This window comes from Struthio camelus, chromosome 6, assembly GCF_040807025.1.
Source record: "Struthio camelus isolate bStrCam1 chromosome 6, bStrCam1.hap1, whole genome shotgun sequence".
NCBI lineage: Eukaryota > Metazoa > Chordata > Aves > Struthioniformes > Struthionidae > Struthio > Struthio camelus.
Genome location: NC_090947.1, coordinates 40,373,778 through 40,390,731, shown reverse-complemented (window position 1 = coordinate 40,390,731; position 16,954 = coordinate 40,373,778). Strand labels below are relative to the sequence as shown.

At 34.0% G+C, this 16,954-nt stretch overlaps 1 protein-coding gene across 2 annotated transcripts in view; it reads left to right on the top strand.

The window, feature by feature from the left end:
- Positions 1-16,954, top strand: part of LRP1B (LDL receptor related protein 1B) — a 741,350-nt gene that overhangs the window by 598,972 nt on the left and 125,424 nt on the right. For both annotated transcript variants that reach the window (XM_068949290.1, XM_068949291.1), the window contains 8 exons: positions 818-937; positions 1,949-2,062; positions 2,252-2,401; positions 6,205-6,327; positions 7,807-7,926; positions 10,203-10,331; positions 11,326-11,448; positions 15,554-15,694. In XM_068949290.1, coding sequence (XP_068805391.1) covers positions 818-937; positions 1,949-2,062; positions 2,252-2,401; positions 6,205-6,327; positions 7,807-7,926; positions 10,203-10,331; positions 11,326-11,448; positions 15,554-15,694 — 1,020 coding nt within the window. The remainder of the gene's footprint in view (positions 1-817; positions 938-1,948; positions 2,063-2,251; positions 2,402-6,204; positions 6,328-7,806; positions 7,927-10,202; positions 10,332-11,325; positions 11,449-15,553; positions 15,695-16,954) is intronic.

The following is a 16,954-nucleotide window of genomic DNA, read 5'->3' as shown; positions in this document are numbered from 1 at the left end:
AGTGAAAAAATGCAACTGAAAGATGTACGGATTCGTATTTTAATGGATTTGCTATCTAATTTTATTAGGGTGTTATATTAATTACCAGTATGACTGTGTATATTTTACCTGATTTAAATTGACCATACCAAATATTCTGCTACACAGTGGAAAAAGTAGCAGGAAGAGGTGTGATTGTGTCATGCACTAGGTAATAGACAGTTTGCTGCTTTCTGAATCTGGTAAAATACTATTTTCTGCTGGATGCTGATAAATTAAAACTTTCTCCTTACTACTAATCCAATGAATGTTACTTATGTATTTATTTGTTGTTGTGGCACGACCTGTACAGTGATTCAGGCTTTAGTAAATATTTTATGAATATTCGAACACGTGCGAAATACACACGTTCTTCAATAGTGTATCTTCTACCTACCTTAGCAGAATACTTGCAATACTGAAATGGAGGCATATGTATCCTGTAGAAAAACAGATGTCTTCTAGGTGTGACACTTTGCTGTAAATAATTTTTGTTATTTTACTTTCCATATTATTGATGATGTATATGTATCTGAATTTGGTTAGGGGGCAAATCTGGTTATTTTCCCATTATGTCATTCTTTTGTTCTTTCTCATCACGCTTTCTTTTGTTATTCTTTATCTATTTGTCAGTCCAAGTTCTTCTGCCGGACAATAAATGAACAATTTTGATAACTTTTTCTGTGATTTAAAACGCATTTTCATTTACAATTTTTTCCTGCAGTGTTTACTTTCAAATATAAGGGTGTTTTTATTATATATTCAATATCCAAATGTAATTATGTACTTAAATTTCCAGAAAATAGAGGCTGTCGGAAAGGTTTCAAACCATGTTTTAATCGCCGCTGTGTTTCAAGTAACAAAGTATGCGATGGTGCAAATGACTGCGGTGACAACTCTGATGAATTTGACTGTAAAGGTAAATGGCAGTTGCTTCCAAGGTGATTTTAAAATATTGCTCTGTACGTACTTAGTATATATAGAGAGAGACGTATCTGGAAGATGCATGTAATTTTTTTGGAATTACATTGGAATTGAGATTTTCTTGGTTATCTTTCAGAAACAAGAGTGGGTATATAATGATATATGTAAGAGATCATATATTGGGACTGATATTAAAATAGATTTTGGTTTACAGCTATAGTCCTTTAGAAGGAAGGGTTTCTTGGCAGTAAAAAAATCAGGAAGTACTGTTGCTGCTACTTCTAGAAAGTAATACATGGGCAGCATCTTTGCCATAGTCAGAAAAGATGAAGGTTGTAAGATTTCTTCTCTGCATGTGCTGTGCTGCTCCTTCTTTGAGGTAGCCAACGTTTCTTTGCTTCTCAGATGCACTGCAACGTCTGTGTGCTTTGCAAAACTTGCCAAAATTGTTTTTCTTTTCATATCTTAGAATGTGAGTGTTTGTATCTGCCCTTCAGTTGATGAATAAAAACTAGCTAGCAGAGAACAAAAATCCTTAGTTACAATTAAGAACATGTGGAGAATAAATAATGCCACAATATGTAGCTAAAACCTGTAAAGCTATAGTAACTGCCATGTGTTTCTTTGAGAAAGATTGTGTGATTTTTAATTATATGCCTGAATTTGAGTAGAGAGAAAGCATAGAGGGAAGAACCTCAGCAAGGTTTTACATGAAAGAAAGCTGAGAGATTCATAGATAGTGCTTCTGTTCTCCTCACATGGTGATTATTTCATATAGAATTGAATTATCTAGAGGGAGACGTTCCTTTGAAATAAGAAATTTAAAAGCCAGAACCTTATGCTTTCAAGTTTATTAGGCCTCATGTTCCTACTGAAGTTCTAGCAATGGAACAGACTGTGCATTCTGAATCAGTAAAGTAGAATCTTTAGACATAGGGCATATAATACATATCTGAACCCTCTGTTTAGTACATAAATTTGTATCTTTTATAACCATATATTATAGATTCAACATGTGCTTCAACAGAATTCCATTGTGCAGATGGGATTTGCATTGGAAAATCAGCACAATGCAACCAGGTCATTGATTGTGCAGATGCTTCAGATGAAAAAAACTGTAGTAAGTTCACATTTGGCTGTGCTTCATCTTAACATCTGTTCTTCGATTACATAAGTGTTAATTCATAATCATTACATGTTGGGTACCAACAGCTGCATGGTCCGTGCAAGCTAAAGCTAAGCCTGAAAACCAAACTCAGTCTTTCAATCTATATTAGATGTGATATAGTAATTTACTGTCTCTTTCCAGATAATACAAACTGTGCTTATTTCTATAAACTTGGAATAAAATCTACAGGATTTATTAGCTGTAATTCGACTTCACTTTGTATACTGCCAGAATGGATATGTGATGGATCCAATGACTGTGGAGATTATACAGATGAACTGAAATGCCCAGGTAACCATGAAAAAACAAAAAAAAAAGACTAATCTGTGTTTCTGGAAAAATATATTTTTGTTTTTTCTAGTTATCTTGCAAAGTGCTTATTCGTTCAATACTGTTTACTTAATATAGAGATACAAATAACGTGAAACTCCAGGTTTTTTCACTGGTTGTATTTTGTTTTTTATTAGATTATGCAAAGTATTACCAATTAATGATGCATTCCTCTGAAGAAAACTGTAACGTCTAGCTTTGTTTCCTCCAGGTTAGGTCCATCACTAATCATTTTTATTATTTAAGTTAAACTTCAGTCATCAAAATGTCAGGTTCATCAAGCTTCAGCATAATCACTCAGGAACTTTTAATAGCTACTGTTTTAGTGGATGGTATTTCTTGTTTACTTTTTTACTTTCTCTTTTTATTTTGTTGAGGCACTTGGTGTGGGCTGCCAAGGTAGATTTCAGGATTATTGCTTCTGTGATTTTTTTTTTTTTTTCTGCTCTTGTGCCAGTACTAAGAGATTTTTGTACGCTTAAGTTTCAGTCTGGAGTTGAGCTTATAGGCGTCCGTAAAAAGAAGAGGTATTTACTGCTGGAGATTGTGCTGCTTTTTACATAAACCTACAACTCAGTTTTCCCTGTCTCTCTCTGCTCTCCTGTGGGAAAGAAAGTAAATCCCTTACGACATCTAGGGAAAAAAAAATCATAATCCTAATACTGTAGCAAAGCAACCCCGATAAAAAATAGGGATGAGCAGACAACTGCTAAGAAAAAGCAGACATTAATTTAATATCTTACATGAAACAAACAAGAAGCAAACTTATATGACATTTTTTTGAAGTCTTATTTTTCTTTATATCTTTCTTTGTATGTGAAAAAACAGTGCTAGCATATTACTAGAAAAATACTTCTTCAACCTATATAGACATATTAATAGAAATCTGAAGGAAAGCCACTACATTCATGAGATTTAATTACCTAACTTTTATCAGAATCACCAGAGTATGTGTGAAAGAACATCAGAAGATAACAGAAGGTGTTTAATGTTTAAAAACTTTTCCCCTCTGAGCCTGTTTAGTATCAATTGGAAGACTATCTCACTTGCAGGAGTATAGTACTTTTGTGCAACTCTCTTCTGCAGTCTTGAGGGATGCTCATTATCTCATAATCACAATTTTAGCATGTATTTTCTAATACTTCATAGGGTCTTTTGGTTACCCTGACTTCTGAAGTGTTATACAAAATGTGATTCTCAATCACAGATAAATATCTAGATGCATTCTAAATAAATCTTTATTTTCTAGTTGGTTTTGGTTTATAGGAGTTTTTAGGGGTTATACAAGGCTTAATCCCCATCCTTTGGAAACTTAGTACCATATTTAATGTTAACTAATGAATTATTCACAATATTAGATTCTTACCCAATGAAGGATGTAATTTAGGTTTTTGCTGCTTATTACTCAGAATTTCTCATTTAATTCTGAGAACATTAAGTGCAATATGTAAACATAAAAGATAAGCAAAAACCTTTATTTAGAATGCAAAAATGATCACAGGTTTGTTGATTCATATTTGTAGGATTATGGCCATCCTATACAATTCTGATTAAGCTGAAGACACTGCACGGTGAAAAGAAAGCCTGGGGATGTCAAGTCTGTAGCTTCTCCTGTGCCTTGAACTCTTACACAAAAATATATAGAGTTAAAAAATAGTAGTATTTTTTGCTCATAGCATTCCTGTTAGTGTCATCTTGCAGAACCTCACTCATTCTTTTAATTTCTTGCCTACATCTATGCCAGTTTATACTTGTTTGTTCTTATGCTGAGAAGGACTTTGGGGTCTTTCATTAATTATCTCCTTAATCATCTTTACTCATAATGGCGAATAAGCTAAGGCAGTTTAGTGTTTTTCTTTCAAGTTAGGATATCTTAATCATCTCAGTCTGCATCTCTCGTGAACGCACTGGACCAGTGTCCCGTATACTAGATGAAGACTTTTTCCTTGTGTCACTGAAAAAGACTTCCCTAATGCATTTTTAAATTTTCTTTGACATTTTTGTAGTCCTCCTGTGACCAAGATCTCTTTCTTCTCTTTAAGGATGATTGTTATTAATCGTTAAGAACAAAATCATGAATTTGGTCCTGTCAAATACCATCTAATTTTTGCTAACCTAGTAATCAGCATCGTCTGATTATTCTCATTTAGTGTTCTCTTTTACTGTGTGAAAATCCCAATTTCGTGTCATGAGCAGTTTGTAATAGAAATCTTGCATATTTTTGTCAACATCAGAGATGAAAGTATTAAACAGGATCCAAAATGAACGTGGAAGAACTTCAGTACTATCATCATTCAACCTAATACTAAGAACTTTCATCTTCCCTACAAACCAGATGCCTATTATTTTTCAGGTTTCAGGCTAATCTCCATATTCTCTAGATCATCTCATCATTCATTATAATTTACGGAGTATAATATAGCTCAAGATAGCTTAGATTCACTGCATTTTCTTTGTCTGTAGGGTTTTTTCCGTACCAAAGAAGATTTTGAGGGCAGTTTGCTATAACTTCCGTAAACTACTGTTGCGTCTTATTCCATGTTTGTTTATATTACTTTATTTTATCTTTCATATGTGTGCCAAGAATTTCTATCATTTTAATGTATGACTAAGTGCCTGCATCATTCCTCCTTTACTCAGAAGCAGGATCATTCTAGTTCAGCATAACTGTGATTTCCTTTTCCACGTCATTCAAAGCTAACTAACTTTGGCCTATTTGGCATATTAAGTTTCTGAATGTTTTCTGTATTACAAATATAATAATTCCCTTTAACTATCTTGAATTTGTTCAGTGCCATTGTTCTTACAGAAAATTAAGGCAAAATATTCATTTAGGGGTAGCTGTGCTTAGAAAATCTCATCCTACAGAGTTGTCACAGACTTCCCACTTCTTCCCTTATTCTCTCTTTGTATTCATACAGCTGTAGAAGCCATAAACAGCAAAATTTTACCTTTTTTTGAGGGAGCAAGAGTGAGGAAAAGAAAAGAAAACAAAAGCCGTATAGATAACTTAATATATAAAGGGCGTAACAGAAAACTTGACAAAGAGCTCCACAGGCAATATACATTAATTCCAAATCACTGATTTTACAGGCAATGCACTTGCTTGAGATTTTGAAAATAACGTATGCCTCTCATTTACTAATATTTGTATCTATGTTATTACACTATATATACAGTATGTTTTCTTTTCCTGCATTTGTTTTCTGAGCATTTATCAAAGTAAAATGACTCTTACCCTCTACAAAGAAAAAATACAAGGAAAAACAATGTTTTCATTTGTTACAAAATCTAAGTCTCTAGCTCCGATGACCGTAAAGCTCCAGTTAGTCAGTGCATGCATCACTTGCAGCTTATCCCAAAGAATTTGATAAAAATACTGCCACAGTTAGGATATCTTGTTGATGCTGGCAGATAGATCAGGAAGAAGGGCAGGATCTTCAGCTGGTATAAATCAGCAACCAGTGTTGATTTGACTGAGCTCAAAATATTTGAACTGAACTATTTTTCTCTATAAGTCCTTCTAATTTAGGTTGAAGGTGTGCTCTGTTTCTTCTGTACATAAATTAAGCACTTCAGCTCCCTAAAGTACTTGGCTATCACTATTCACTAATATGTATGAACACAATTCAATAAGAAAAATAATGTTTGGAAACATAACCATCTTGTTACCCATTAGTTTTTGTAAATTTAGCAAAAATGTGTTAGGTTCCTAATCATACTAGCAGAGACCATTTTACATTACATTCTTTATTTTATCACAGTTCAAAACAAACCCACATGTGAAGAAAATTATTTTGGTTGTCCTAGTGGAAGATGTATTCTGAACACCTGGCTTTGTGATGGGCAGAAAGACTGCGAGGATGGGGTAGATGAATTGCACTGTGGTGAGCATTTTATCTAATTTGTGTTTCTGTAGTCACTGATGCACTTTGAGAACAGAATGAAGTGTGTATTTATACATCAGAGACTGAGTCTAGAGCAGTGTAAAGAAAAAGTGCTTAATGCTTTTTGTTTACATGTCGGAGTAAAATTTGTATTATTTTGAGTTTCCAGTGTTTTAAACCCTAATATCAGAATGAAAGCCCTATGAACAAATTTTTTCTCCTAAAGATTTGTTCGTATTTTCTTTGCTATAATGTGAATCGATTACACTAAGTTTTCATAAATGCTCATTAGGACAGTTTTATGAACATAATTGGTTCATATCCATATAGTGCAATGTCAGGAAGAATTAACCAAAACAGACCTTTATGATCTTCCTTTGCATCAGAAGCTATACAGATATAATTAGTTAAAGCAACGACAAAATTCATGTATGTGAGTAAAATACAGCATAAACTTAAAACTCTTAAGACTTTTAAACACTACCTAATAAAAGAGCAATGCAGTGAGAGCTGGTCATCTCACTTCAAATTCTTATGGATTAACTGAACAGATGATTTGAAGAACTAAATTGTAGCTGAGCAGCAGAATCAGCATCAAGTTTTCATATGTCGCATTTCAATGAAACCTGAAATTTGTATACTCCCTTTTTGTTTTTGCTTTACCACTTACATGAATGAAAGTTATACTCCACTCTCTTCATAAACCAGTTTCCATTAACATGCATCCCTGTTTGGTTTGCAGCCCCGTTTCAGTTTACTTCTCTTGTCCTAAACTTAAAAAATTAGGGACTGCTGTACCCTATGAAATGTAGAAAGTTTACTCCTAACCGTGTTCATCATGATGTTGATGTTTTCAGGTTTTCATACATATACATGCTTATGTAAAACATTGTAAAAATCTCTTAGGCAGTGTTTGTAGGTGAGAGGGAAAGGGTTTTGTCCTGTTAAACAAAACAATTTAAAACAAAATAAAATTTATTTTTAAAGAAGGAAGACTGGGATGAGTGGAATTTTAAGGTTACAGAAAAGGTCTTAATAGTGGCATTTAGTTAGTACAATAAAGATGTAATTAAGTACTGCAATACCAAGATGAGGGAAGTGTTTGAAAATTCAGGCTGTGCGGTCTCTGCCCTACTACCAAAATGAAGTAATTCACTATAGTTAAAACATCCAGGTGAATGAAATACACAAGCTGTTCTTATATTTTTAAAGCATTTACCCTTGTGCTACAAGTAAAAAGGTTAAAAGTATTACAGTGTAAGCCTTTTGAAAGTTCTTTTTTATAAATGTATTGGTGAATTCAAAGTGTTCAACAACTGGTAACGTCCTGAACACAGGTGTAGGATTATACCTTATTTAAGCGTGTTAATACAGTAACACTGGGAGGAGAGAAGTGAGTGGTTAGGAGATTTCTAAACTCTGGTAAAAATCCAGTGCTGCTGCAAAACTAACAAATGAAGTGGCTGGTGTCATTCCTAGATTCATCCTGTTCATGGAATCAGTTTGCTTGCTCTGCACACAAGTGCATCTCTAAACAATGGACTTGTGATGGTGAGGATGACTGTGGAGATGGCTTAGATGAGAGTGATGCTATTTGTGGTAAGTAAAATAATCTTAGTTCTGTATCATGTGGCATTTTAGATCTTGAAAGAAACAGCGTGATCCCATGAAGGAAAGAAAACAAGCATAGCATCTCAGCATATCTTTTAAGGACAAGCTCTTAGAGAGTATCTGCCCCTCCCCCTGCCACCTTGGTAGATACTTTTTTATGGGTAGCATATGGTTAGTATATAGTTCATCAGTGAAGAAATACATGCCATGCTGGCATGGGCAAAAGGAGAACTAAACTTTTCTCTGTTCTCCATCCCTGTGGTAAAACCTGTGTATCTCTATTTGAGCTTTGCATTTTGGTGGGAAGTCCTTGAAGATTCTGAGCAGTCTTTTTTCTAGCTCTTTACTATTCCTTTTAAATTTTTCTAGATGTGATCATAAGCCTGATAGCATAATATTCCTCTCAAAATCCAAGGCTCATAATTGCATAGGGAATTCAAAATTGTCCTTCTATTCTGGGGCTCAGCTGAGTGGAGATAGCATAGTGAATTCTTTTAGCAAATCACATTGTATCAAGTCATAGCGTCATAGTTTCATTATAATTTATACATTGGTTTCACCCTTATCTCTGCTATATTTTACAGTTTTCTAAAAAAAAAAAAAAAAAAAAAAACACTCAACTTTTAATTTTTAAATACACGTTCATTGAAAGAATATTCTTACTTGAAGTCCACTCAGCAATGAAAATAATTTGCTCTATATTTAATATGTGATACCACAATAATAATGCTATGTTAATTATGGTAAGTTTAATAAAATTAAGTATTCTGTTAAGTAGAATGAAAAGAAATCTCCTCAGCTCATTTTCAGAGCTCTGATTTTGTTAAATTAGTATCCTAAAGAAACATAGATGTAGAAATGCCAACAAATTAAAAGGATGAAGCTGAAAAATACTGTTCTTATGTAGGCCGATCTGAATAAGTTGCTACGTTAACTTCAGGTTGGCATCCGTCTGTAGCATGTTTTTCATGGTGTTTGGGTCAGGCGGAAGACTGGGGAGTTGGAGGCAGCGTCTGTTTGACAAGGAGGACGATGTCTGTCTCTCCCCCCCCCCCCAGGAATAGGATCAGGGAAGAAGGTGAGAAATAAGAAGGCAAGCACCACATCTAGAACTACTATAGAACAATGTAAAATCCTAAGAAACATCAAAACCTGAAGCCTAATGGGAAATTTAGAGCAGAAAATAGGAAAAATGAGCAGAAAAAGCCAAGTATCAGCAAATTACATTACTACTCTCTGTTCTTCCTCTAAGGTTATTCAGGATTAATTCCTTTGATTTCGTGACTTACAATGGGTTGTAGATCTCTTCTCAGAAGAAAGCTCCTCCCATAAAATTGTAAGACATCACTTGAAGAGGGAAAAATCCACACCAGTTGTAAAGTGGGAGCTAAGGCTATATAGGAACAGGAGACAAATCTAAATTGCAAGAAAAAAAAAGAGATCAAGGTGACTTTGGGTCAGAAATATCCAAAATGTCAAATGAGTAAAAGTAAAGAGAAGTTGGCTTTCATCTTGAATAAGTAATAACATAATCAAATACACTATTTGAATCTTATTTTTTCATGAATTTCTAATTAAAGTGAGTAGAAAATATAGCATCTCCTTTTTACTGAAGTAAATTTGGCTTATCTAGGAGAAGACATTAAGTGATGGGTTGGGTAAAAGTTTATGTTAAAACAGGGTAAAATAAACGCTAGGATATAATAATCTTATCTGGAGGAAAGCTAATTTTAAAACAAAAAATAACAGGCATTTAGTCAAATAAACAATATGCTGAGTTACAGTAGAACTGTCAGAGGTTTTCTTACTCCCACTACTACCATACTTGATACACATTGTTCTCTACCAGGTATTTAGGGCTGACCTATCAAAGTTTAGAATACGTTAAGCATCCTGTCATAGCATACAGTGAGCTGAGGATTATGCATTTTACAAGAATACTCTGTTCAGTCAGTCAATCCAAACATACAATCTTTGCTCAAAGCTGATTTGTAAAGTTGCTCTGTTGGATAGTTTTCAGGAAGTATGGGAAATTAGCTTTGCTTGCAGAAAAATGTTTTTAAGAAACTGGGTAAGTGGAAAGTATTGTCAAAATTTGATTGTAAAATAGTCTTAGCCTGTATGTGTAACACACTGTGCAGAACAAATTCTTCTTTCAGAATTATTTTAGAATAAAAAACCCTTACACAATCGTTACCTGTTAACTTAGGAAAAAAAAATATCAGTTAGGCCATGGTCAACACTAACCAGTAGTATTTTTTCAGGTTCAGTAACCTGCGCAGCAGATACGTTCAGTTGCTTAGGTTCCCATGCTTGCGTTCCTCAGCGCTGGCTTTGTGATGGTGAAAGAGATTGTCCTAATGGAAGTGATGAACTCTCTACAGCAGGCTGTGGTATGTTTGCGTGCTAAAAACATCTGGTATTTCCTTTTTCAGTGCTTTTGCCTTTTTAATACCAAATTCTGTTTGTCTGTAGTATTATATACTGTCAAGGTTATTAGTAAAGATTGACTAGCCACATGTGAGCATACATACCCAGGTCCTTCAGTGTTTCAGTCAGCCTGACATCTTTATTTTGTGTTAGTACATACAGATGCACAGCAGCTGAAGAGGAGTATGTGTGTGTCACTTCATAAACATTATACACCAGGTTTGATAAAGAAAATTAGCATGTGGTTATTGACTGTGAAGTTTTCTTCCTCTTCTTGAGGAAAAAATGTTGCTGCTTGTCAGAGAGATTGTACGTCAAAAAGGCGGGCACGGTTCATTCTCCAGTTTATTCTGGCTAATTGTTCAGCTCTTGACATCTCTTGTGCTATAAACTGTTGCTTCCAGTCTTCTGAGATACATTCCTATTAAAGGTGTCAGGAGTTCAATAATAAGGAGGTTTTGGGGTATCATTAGGGGTTTTGTTTTATCGATGTATATAAAAATGGCATAGGTTAAAAATATTGAAATAACTGTCTCTCGATTGAATGTATATTCTATCATTATATCATTTATGATCTGAAGTATATATTGAATATGGAAGTATTTACAGAGCTCTTGTTCAGGAGCAGAGTAACATAAGAACATCTGAATTTTCAAACATTTTGTTCCTCAGAGGCAGAGCATGGATTAGTTGTAAACAACAGCAACTTCTCAACTTCTGATTTTATTTTCACTCAGGTTACTTGAGATTTTAGCCACCTTTATCTTTCTAGTAATTAGTAGCTTTTTCTACTATCTAACTGTGTGACACTCTGTGTGTGACTCAAAAGTTAGGGTTGTTTACATTGAATCCATTCAGACTAACCATTTACTTCTCCTTTCATTTTTCTGTAAGAAAATGGCTATATATCTTACTGCTGTCAGTTTTATTTATTTTTATGTACTGTATTTTCCTTAGCTCCTAATAACACTTGTGACGAGAATGCTTTCATGTGCCATAATCAAGTCTGCATTCCCAAACAGTTTGTATGTGATCATGATGATGATTGTGGAGATGGATCAGATGAATCACTGGAATGTGGCAAGTATAACTAAAGTAGTGTAAACAGAAAAATTTCAGACAGTTAACTGTAGGGCTTTCTGTTACTTCAAGTCACTATTGAATAAGAAAACTGTTCACTTTTCTAAAATTGTTTTGATCGTGGCTCTTAACGTGTGCAATAATGAATGTAACTTGGTATGAACGTGGACTTGGAACTGCAATAATAAATTATTTGCCTTAGTTGTGACTTGTAGTTGATTGCTAACCGTGTTTAACAGAATTAAAACAAAAAGGTATAGTCTATGACTTCTTGTTCTCTATTTATATCTATTTTTACATGTCTATTTTTGTCTTTGTACACATTTTTTCTGTCAAAAAAGGATACATCTCTGTCATTATCACTGCTGTTAAATGATATCAGCTGAAGCCCTATGCAAATGTTTAATTTTCATTGTTCTTTTGAATTTAGGCTGTACACACGCAGTCACGTTCATTCCTATCTAGGCAATACCCAGAAACATTCATTTGCGTAAACAACGTTTAGGGAAAATAGAAAATAGATATTCTGTCCAAGAAAACCATGCACAAATTATTATTATGTCTCTCTTTGTGCAATTGCAATCTATATTGTTTATATACCCTGCAAAATGTACTCAGAGAACTACAGCAGAAGATAGCTAGCTATATATTTTAGACATTTCTAATGTACATGCAACCTGAAAGGTATAAATGCGTAAACGATGTAAGCAGACATCTGAAGATTGAAAGAAAAAATATACATGATATTTGCAATTAGTGAAATTTTTCATGTAAAGGTTAAATCTACCATGCAATTAAACATTGAAGGGAAAGAGTATGATAATATAGAAAATACTCACTTTTTAGTCATATAAAGAAAAGATTTCATTCACATCACTAAAACTGTACGTGATATGGAAAATATCTACTCCTGTGGTGAACTGACCGGTCACCAAATTGTCCCTTCTGCCTTTACGCTCATCAGGAGTAGGCTGGTACTGTAGAGGCAGCAGCTGTTCCTGGGTGCATCTACATTACATAAGTCAGATCAGGAGTACGCTTCTAAAGTGAATTTCCCCGTTGTCTGCACTTACTGTTTTTTGCTCATATGGAACAGTGGTTAAAACAAGTGAATTGATAGGGAATGGAAAGACTTTGAATGAAGCTGAACCAGATTATATGCTCTGGCCAGCTTGGGCTTTAGATCTGCAAGAACAGACTAGGACTAGGGCGAATTAAAATCCTGAAATGCATATAGTGTGGATATTGGGTCCTTATTAGCAGCTATTTCATTCTGGAGAACCACCCTTATTGCACCACACAGCTTGCCAGTGTAGTCTTAGCCATTCTAGAAGAAAGACAGAACATACTCCTCTCCTAGCTGACTCCATTGTCTTTTCACTTATGCAAGCTGTATGGCTTTTGGAGAGAAACAGTTTGTGCCAATAAGTTGTTGCAGGGAAGAACTGCATGGTTCATGTAGTTTAAACGTCTAATTTCTCGTTTGGGTGGAAACTAGGTAGACTGATCATAGCCCTATTAGACAGCAGAGCTCTGCTAGACCTTTGCATCTTGATGTCCAAAATAATCATAACCATATTCCTCAGTAGTTTACCTACTTAGTGGGATAAAATTTGACTTGAAAGACATTTATAAAAGGTAAGTTAGGGGATTCCATTCAAAAACGTAGAAATACCTTTTTTCATCTGTATCACTTAGAGGTATATTTTACTGTTTTTTCTAAGGTATTAATCAGATGTGATATAAAACTGAGGCTGGTAATTAGATGGACTGGTCCTTACTTGCATCGGAATTTGCATCAAAATTCATTTAATAATCTCATACTTCTACTCTTTGAAAATTGTTTTGATATGAATTTTGACTCCATTTTATAATCCTGTCTTATTTATGAAATCTTAATAAGTAATTACTATTAAAAAAAAAAAAAAAGCTGCTGGAGTCTATGGGAACAAATATCTTCCCTAAATAGCATCTCCTATTGCTGCTATTAGAGACAGAATATTTGACTAGATTAACATTTCTTATGTTCTTAAGAATCAAAAAGGTTTTGTGGGAAACCTTGTTGAAGGGTATTCTGTATTAAAGACCTCAACTTTATTTATATGGCTAATCAAAAAGCTAATATTGGTATAGAAAGAATTTTTTGATTTCAGTTTCCAGTTTCTTTAAATCCTGTTCATCCAGAGTAGAAGCAATGTTAGTGCAAAAGAGGGAGCAGATGCCCCTTTTTCTGTAGATGGATAGTGACCTTTTTCATGACAACATCCTTGTGAAACACTACAGACCTGAGGTAAAGCTGCAGGTCTATCAACATTTTCAACCAAAGGTGTATCAGACAAAAAAAAGCCTTCACGTTTTTAAGTATCAAACCAATCTACCTTCTTTTAAGTATGATCTGTGTAAAAAGAGGGAGAGAAAAAATTTAAAAAATCCTTCAAGAGGCCACTGAATTATTTTGAGTTCAAATTGATTATTATAATTGATGTAATAGCATACTGCAGTTTGAAAATAATACATTAACATATTTCTAAATGACAACTAAAGCTACAAGAGGATTAAAGATCTTGATGTAGAGGGATAGCTCATCCCAGACAGTCAAATGTCATGTCTCCATCTGCTAGCAGAAAAAAGCTGTACCACATGGCAGGGAATATAATAATTAGAAGAAAGAACAAATATTAACTTTCTACTTCTGTAATTTAACTCTTCTCAGTGCTCATTTCTAATGTTACAGATTAATCAAAGCTTCAGTAGTTACTATCGCTTTGCATTTGTTTCTTAGAAGAATCAAGTCAAGTTTTTAGAGCTTAAAATCTGAATCTTTTTTCAAAAGGAAAGACTAGTAGATCTAACTGAAATTAATTGAAGAAAAAAGTTGCAAAATCATTCTTACTTTGTAATAGGAATGAGTCTTGCTGTGTAATTCCTGTTTTATAATCATTTTTAACGAGTAATTTTGCAAATCTTCATACTTTGCTTAAGTTTATTTGTGGGATTTTTCCTCAGTGAACCGAAATCACAGTCAGTCCATGTATATAAATTGTGGGTTATGGCTCTAAAAATACAAATCAAATCAAGTAAAAGATTTCGTGGATAATTTAGCAGCAGTGTGTGTATTTAATACATAAAAACTTAGCCATGAGCTTTTTCTCCTGACTGCTTCCATAATCTCCTCCACCATATGCTTTCTGTTCTTCTCAGCATTTTTTACCTTCTGTCTCTGATCCCTTCTTCACAATTCCCCAACATCTGCCTTCGATTTTGTACAGGTTATCTGAATTTTAAGTTAAATTTAGAATTGCTTCAAAGGTTCTTTTAAATGAGTATAGATTATTTGAGGTAGAATTTATACACACAATATACCGGAAAAATTACAGTTTTCTTTCCCAAGCAAGAAGGTATGTTTTCAGTAGTTGGTTTGGTGTAATAAAAGTAAACAACTTAAAAACAAAATGTGATTACCCATCTGAGAATTTTGCAACTTTTATGTTTCAAAATTGAATAGGAAAAACTAAATTTGTTCTGACTTCTCTAAGTTTTTATACTGATTTGTTGATTTTAAACTCTAAGTTAAACAACTAGGTTCTAAGAAGCAAACGCCTATTTGTGGGTTTTTTACTAGATGATATATTGATATTTTCTGTTAGAAAACCATTTCAGTTTTGAAAATGTTGTGCAAAGTTGATAGATATTTATTTACTTTGCAGAGGGTTTAGAAAATGTGTACTTAATGTGGTTAGTGTTCTGCATGTTTTAAAGGGAAAGAAGTGGTACACGTGGTGTAAAAAATTTGTTGAATATAGCAGCTTCTAAAAAGTCTATTAGAAAGCTATTGCCTAGAATAGCAAAAAGTTAAACTACAGCTAAAGGAAAATCTATTTATGATTATGAGAGTTGCAGACTTATATTTTACATATGTGGGAATTGTTTCATGACTATATTGTGCTGTGTAAGACATTGGATTTCTCTGTTGGCAGGCACATGTATAAGCATATAGAGCTTTATATATCTTTACAGAACAGGAGAAATTTTTACTTATTTTGCTTTGTATGTACAAAATTTTGTATGGAGCAATGTGTGAAGTCATTGATTACTGTATTTCTAGGGTATCGTCACTGTCGTCCTGGAGAGTTCACCTGTGCCGATGGGAGATGTCTGTTAAATTCTCAGTGGCAATGTGATGGGGACTTTGACTGCCCAGACCATTCTGATGAAGCACCTATAAACACAAAATGCAAAAGCTCAGGTTCGCATTTTGTTTTTTGAGTAATATATGTAACCTTTTTTTCCGGAGAACAATGATTTAAGATAGTAGATGGACGAAACCTAGTAGCTTAAAGATACAGTTCTTTCAGGTAATGTTCCTTATGTCCTGCAAGGAAAATGTGATGGTAGTTTTGTCAATCCTGAGCGATCAAAACCTCAGCTAGCAAAGTTAAACTATCCAGCTCCAATGGCATAACATAACTGATAGTTCATTAATGTATACATTCTATTATTGCTAGAACAAGATGGTATTACCTTCATTATTGTCCAAGTATACAGTAGCTGATCTGTTGCCCTAGACATATTCAGCATATTTAACGTATATGCTTAGAACTGGATCATACAAAGGGGGAGGTTAGATTGTTCCTTCTACAGTAAATACAAATATATCTTTATTAGTAAATTACTGACTGGATGTGGTTGATTTTTTAGATTTTTTTTTTTTTTATGGGCACAAATAATGTTGCTGAGATCTGACTGTCTATTGAGAGGTAAATGAATCCCTGTCTGCCTATGGTATCCTATTCTGTGACTTCTTGAAAGACCGGTTCTGTCTAGATCATAATCACTTTATTACACAGTAACATAATTCATTATGCTATTTTTTGTAGAAATTGTTCATTTGCTTTGAGGTAAGGCAACATATATACACCTCTCTGTGTTCAATTTAATTTAAGTTTTCTGATTCTGAATTGAAAAATTTGACTGTAGATGAAAGGATCTATTGCTTAGGATATAAGGCTGTTCTTGTCCTCACGTGTTTTAAGTTAGGAAGATGTGTTTTACCAATTTCTACTGGTCAGCCATAAAATTCCCAGTCCTTAATACAACTAGCAGTAAACCTGTGATGTGAGTCACAGGGAATATTAATATTTGGAGCAACCATATAAAATTGAAGTAGCCAAAACAGTAGTAATTGTTTAAAAATCTCATATCATTGCTGAAATTTCCGTTCACAAAGAGTACTTCAATTTGGTATTGCCAGTCTCTTGACAATGGTACTAAAATTCTTAGTGTCATAAAAGTACATATTAATTCTCAGCTAATCTCAAAAGCTGAAATGAATTTTGTCATGTTTCAAAGTCTTGGGATTTGTATGGAATGTATAGTAATAGGTAAATCTGTAGCCACGTCTGTCAACTATCTGATCTGTTTAACTATCTGATCTGGTTCTGATCTAAGTCATTCATTACAGGAGGAAAATTCCCTGAAGTTATCTTGTGTTTCAACCTCCAATTCC